General features: G+C 33.3%; 1 protein-coding gene across 3 annotated transcripts in view; it reads left to right on the forward strand.

Annotated features, from left to right (window-relative positions):
- The window catches only part of LOC105819301 (UDP-glucuronosyltransferase 2B4-like), a 106,036-nt gene that overhangs the window by 12,567 nt on the left and 87,112 nt on the right, over positions 1-6,357 (forward strand). For 2 of the 3 annotated variants that reach the window (XM_012655506.1, XM_012655507.1), the window contains exon 3: positions 1,883-2,014. In XM_012655506.1, the coding sequence (XP_012510960.1) occupies positions 1,883-2,014 (132 nt within the window). Of the gene's footprint in view, positions 1-1,882; positions 2,015-4,037; positions 4,126-5,086; positions 5,307-6,357 lie in introns of all 3 variants that reach the window. The other variant, XM_012655505.1, reaches the window with a different exon arrangement.

The following is a 6,357-nucleotide window of genomic DNA, read 5'->3' on the forward strand; positions in this document are numbered from 1 at the left end:
CAATGCAAATTTTGTTCGAAACTGAGGGCCAAAATGATGAAAAGAACAAGATCACGATTTTTTCTATGATTTCAATTTATATACAATAAGATGAAAATTTTCTAAACATATGTCACATAAATACATTGAGTTATATAAAGAGAATAAAAATCGTAATGAAAGCACAGAAACTTTAAATTGGGAATATCTCTGGACACAGAGTATGGATGAAACCCCGTATCTTTTTTTAACTTTTCATACTATTACAAAATTTCTTACATTGGTCTTGTATTATTTTTATAAAGGTGTCACAGAATGAGATCAGTAATGAATCTGTAAAGAAAGGTTGTATTACTTAATACTGAATGAATGAAGGTTTTTATAGGTAGTCAGTCAGTGAGACAAAACATTAAACACAAGTTACATGAAATGTGGCTTCAGGTAACTTGAATCACACAGAATACCTGGATGTCCCATGTATTACATGGAATAATGTTAAAAGTACAGTGACTCTCCTATTAAAACTGATGTCATTGGTTAAGACTATTTTTTTTTGTAAACAACTGTTTTAAATAGAGGGTTCACCCCAAGTATTAACCTATGAAAGCTTACTTGCAATGGAGAAAGAAATTGATCATTATTTTGCAGAGAGAAAGAAAAAATGAATTTAATATGAAAGGAACAACAATAAAAAAAGAGTATATGATTTGGATGTGATGTCCAGGAAACACTTGGTTCTACGTTTCTTTTTGTTCTTTCTCCTCTTTGCTTTTTTTTTTTTTTGTGGGGGAAGGGGGTTGGTTGTTTGTTTTTCTTCGGTGAAAGAATACATTGAATAGTTTAGATTATTCCCATATAGAATGTATTACAATTTAAAAACTGGCACAGAATGGAAAACACAAGTCAAAATCATTCTCAATCAACTCCAAGCAAGCACATATTCACCAAGAATTTTACATATCGTGAGTGAACTACTCAGGAGAGTGACCAGATCTCCATGACAGAAAGGCCTGGTGGTTCTCTCCAGTGTGGCAATGGTGCTCTCTGAGGGACACAGTCAGAGAATAATGACAGTCCCTCCCAGACAGTTAAAAATAGCACATCAATTTGAAGTGTAATTTCAGGATAAAAAATGTCTCATACCTAAACAATGACCTAGGAAATATGATCATTCAACTATGTAACTCTACACCAATTAATTCTATATATAAATGGAACCCTTGGGACTATTTCACTTAAATTCTAAACCACAATATCATAATCCTGAATATCAATGATTATTAACCTTCGTCTATTGTGTGTGTGCATGTGTGGGAAAAGACTGGGAAATTCTGACAAATTTAAGTGAGGTAGAAAAGATTATAGAACTGAAGAAACATAGATATAAAATCATCCCAACTCTTAGTAAAATAGCCTCCTTGTAATAATCAGAGAATAACTCCAATGGCTACAAACCAAAAAAAATCTATAGAAAAATCCCTGAAATGAACGAAAGTGATTTAGAACTACAATTATATAGAATTAAAGCCAAGCGAAGCCACCTTTAAAAACGTACATTATAATAGTAAATACAATAATATAAATGAAGAGTCTGGGTATAATATTTTCGAGCATTATCTCTCCCAACTACATTGTAATAGCTCTACTTCATTTCTTCCTCCCACACACATACATACACATGCAAACACATATTTGCACAAATACCCACAATAGAAGCCATCTATCTCATAATACATATTACTTTCCAAATAAACTTAGTGATTAGCTCAGTTAAAAAATAGCCCTTGCTCTAATAATTCTTGATAATACTTCATTTTCTCTTCTTAGATGTTTTTAACAATCTTTTGAAATATGCTTCTTATACTGATACCCGTTTGTGACGGAACACATTCTTTCTTCACAGGACATGGAAGACTTTGTCCAGAGCTCTGGAGAGAATGGTGTGGTGGTGTTTTCTCTGGGGTCAATGGTCAGTAACATGACAGAAGAAAGGGCCAATGTGATTGCTTCAGCCCTTGCCCAGATCCCACAAAAGGTTAGATAAAGTGCCTGATGTTGGACAGATACTGAAAGAGTTTTAAACTTTGTAAAGAACACAGCTGCAGAAATTTTCCATCCAAAAAGTTATCTGTTAGGATACCTCTACTTATCTCACATATCACCTCAAAAACTCAAATATATAGGGAAGATGCCACAGTAGTGAAGAGGAGGGTTTTCATTTATAAAAACTTTGACATTAACATTGTGATCATAACAAATATACTGAAAAGGTGCAGTGAAGATTTGATATTATTAAATATCATGGTATTGCAAGCACGTACACAAAATCACCAAATTCTACCCTGTCATTTAATCCTATTGTAACAGACTTCCTGAGGGCACCATATACACTACAGATATTATTAGAAAGGAGTTAAATTTTAGTGAGTTTCTGCACTAGCACAATAACTATAAGCAGGTATTGAAAAAAGTCTGCAATGCATTGCAGTTTAGGATTCCCATGTGATCTGGCCTTTTGTACCTCCTATAAATTTGGAATAAGCCTATTTGGTGTGCTGTTCAGGATGCTATTGAAGGAAAGGATGATTGGGCTGAGAAATCACTATTCCAGGTACCCATATAGCCAAATAGAATTAAAGAAAGAGAACCTTACCCACCTTGCTGGTCGGGGCCTGGATGTAATGCAAAGATGCAGATGGGATCCTGCTCTTACCGTAGAACCTGTGCATTATAAAATGTGGCTCCACAGACTCTGATCAAACCACTAGACAAACACCTCCTTTGGATTGAGGAAGGAGAATAGAATAAAGGAAGTAGTCAATGAGAATGAAGGCAGGAATGGGAAGAGGTTCAGATGCCCCTTCCATAAGATATAGTAGGAAAATATTTCCCATTAATAATATATAGAATACAATTGCAATCTATGTGTATTTGCGAATTACTTTTTAAGTTTTCCATCTGACATAGAATTCTCCTAATGACCTGTGCTACTTTTTAGCTGAAAACTCAAAATACTTCAACACTAAGATAGCAAGTGGAAGGTAAACATTTCTAAACTTTATTCAAGTTGATAAGGATTGCCTGGAAATTCTACAATAAGCTTATTTTGTTGCTGGGCATGGACATGGCTTAGTTATAGCAGACCATAGGAATCACTGCTGTAGCCTATCATCTAAGTGTTAGTGATCTAGTAAGCAAAATTTAGCAAAATACAATTTTAGACTTTTTCAACAGCTGGGTTGTTATTCATAAATTGACCACCAGTTCTATTTTTCTACATTGAAAATATATTCAAAACTAGAAATGGTGGTAACACTCTGAATTTGTGTCAAAAATTGCCACTTACACTATTTCTTGGAAGAAGTGCTTAATAAATTCTACCTAACAGCAGTCATGCATACTACCAATGCAGCATTGGTATCTTTCTCACAAGTAGCTCTTCTTACAGTTATTTTTGTAACTCAAATAATGTCAAACTGTAAAGAAATTAATTATATAAAAAGTAGATATAAATGAACTGCTACTCATATCACTCAAATGCTTGAGGTGACAGATACCACAATTACCATGGTTTGAAATTTACACATTCTATGCCTGTAAGAAGACATCATGTATGCATATGTATAACTATTAAGTGTCCAACATAATTAAATGTAAACATTTAAAGGAAGGAATAAACAGAATATTAAATTTAGAAGATGGAAGCTCATAGAAAATACACAAATAAAATAAATGCAAAGATCATTACTGATGTGTGTGTTTTATGCATACATTGTCAGTTTCTTAAATACTTGAATTTACCATTGAAAGCATCATTCGCCTAAGTTACTTAAAATTCTTTATATACCAAAGTGATTGCAACCATAAGCACATGAAATCTGGTTATTCTATTTACCTCAGAGTTTTAGTAGTTCTCATTACTTAACAACCTTGTTCTCATTTCTTCATCTTTTATATGGAGGGGATTTAACTAGATGATTGATAACCCTTTTAGAGTTTTACCATGCCATAACTTTGGAGTTCCACCATGGAACAAGATATTTTCTTTACCCTAACAGGTTCTATGGAGATTTGATGGCAAGAAACCAGATACCTTAGGACCCAATACTCAGCTGTACAAGTGGTTGCCCCAGAATGACCTTCTTGGTGAGATACTGGAGAAAAAATACTGAATATGTGGCTAACAGCCTATTAGAGTGATAGTAGGTCAACAGCAACTAACATAGAGAATATTTATTTTTGAAAACTCTAACATAAACCTAACTACTTTATATGTATTTTCAAGCCCTAGGAGGGAAGAATAAACTATAACAGTTGGCATTTTGTTACATACACCCATATTCTTTATGTCCAAAACCAAAGTATCTTTATATGAGGTGTAATTGCTTCTCAGATAATTTTTCAATAGCTTCCTGGGTTGTCTCTCTGTCTCCTATTTCTACAACTTGACCCCTAACCTTTTCCCTACTGCAAGGTTATTCCACATGACACTGAAAGATCCCAGTTGCTCTTCTATTACCAGTGACTCTGCATTTTCTATGGGAATAAATCCCTAGGCGTTATTATAAAGTATATATAATTCACCTTCACAGTGAAGTGTGGCCTGTCCTTCCTCTGATTTCAGCACTGCTTCCATGACACTCCTTGCTGCCTTGGACACTCTACATGTCAGACTCAGTGACTGCACTATTTCTTTAAGAGAACATGTTGTTGTTAATACATGCCCAATCTTTTTCTTTTTTTCTTCCTTTTTTTATTTTTCACACATTTTATTTCTTTTATACAAAATGTGCTTTTCAAGTGGTGTCACTGGTGTAGTGATATCATGCAAAATGTGCTCTTTCATCTTTTCTGCTTGCTAATCTTGTCTTTCATTTTTCCATTCTCAAGTCACACACCATTTTTTCCATGCAGCCTTCACTTACCTCTCCAGCAAAAGTAGGTGCTTCTTCCTCTGAAATCTGAATGCAATTTCAGGGCAGTTTCATGGGTATTCTAATCTGCTATCTAGAAAACATTGCTGCTCTCAGTGTCCTATATTGTGCATTTCTCGTTTTATTCCTAAGACTTGTGATGAATAATTTTTCTGAATTTCACCCAATTCTAGGTCATCCAAAAACCAAGGCTTTTATAACTCATGGTGGAGCCAATGGCGTCTATGAGGCCATCTACCACGGGGTCCCTATGGTGGGCATTCCTTTGTTTGCGGATCAACCACACAACATTGCTCAGATGAAGGCCAAGGGAGCAGCTGTTAGATTGGACTTTGAGACAATGTCAAGTACAGATTTGTGCAATGCTTTGAAGACAGTCATTAATGACCCTATGTGAGTACATTAATTTTTTTGCTAGGTGGTATTTATAGATACGTTCTCTTTTCAACAAGGAAGATGAGATTCAGCCCTTTTTCAGTAGATTAATATTGAAAGTATTTAAATTATGTAAGCAATGTGAAATCTGCTTTTATTTTCCACCAGTTATTTCACAGTTGCATTGAACACCATAAATTTAATGGGGAAACAATTAGTGCAAAAATCTTCTACATAAAAATAACTTTGGATATATAGATAAGTATAAAAAAGTTGAATTTTAAAAAACAAGACAGAATTCACAGTTAAAAGCAGTAATGAACTTATAAATATGAGAAAATGTTTTAATTCAATTCCTAAAATTTCTGAATGTGTTACTTTCTTCTTGCACCCGAATTTACTTTTATATTATCATTACTTTAATAGTTTTGATAATGAGATATAATTTACAATGAAAAGCAGTAATGAACTTATAAATATGAGAAAATGTTTTAATTCAATTCCTAAAATTTCTGAATGTGTTACTTTCTTCTTGCGCCCGAATTTACTTTTATATTATCATTACTTTAATAGTTTTGATAATGAGATATAATTTACAATGCATAAAATTCACCTATTTAGAGTATAAAATGTAAATATATTTAGTATCTTTAAAGAATCGTGAAGCCATCACCATAATATAATTTTAGAACTTTTTTATCAACCCCAAAGAAACTCAATAGGGCATAGATACCTTTTCCAATAAGCCCCTAACCCAAGGTGAATACCAATTTATTTTTGTCTCTACGGATTAGCCTTTCTAGAAATCTGACATAAATGGAAGCATATAATTTATGGTGTTTTGTAAATTTTTGTAGTTTTTTTCACTAGGCATTATTGTTTTGAGTTTTATGCATGTGGCTGCAAGTATCAGTATTTTGTTCCCTTTTATTGCTATATAATATCCTTTAGTATATGAATATACCATAATTAATCCATTCATTTATCAGCTCATGGACATTTTGTTTGTTCCAATTATAAACATTGTTATGCACGTTTTTGTGTGAAAATATGTTTTTTATATTATGGC

This window comes from Propithecus coquereli, unplaced genomic scaffold (genome assembly GCF_000956105.1).
Source record: "Propithecus coquereli isolate 6110/MARCELLA unplaced genomic scaffold, Pcoq_1.0 Scaffold479, whole genome shotgun sequence".
Lineage (NCBI taxonomy): Eukaryota > Metazoa > Chordata > Mammalia > Primates > Indriidae > Propithecus > Propithecus coquereli.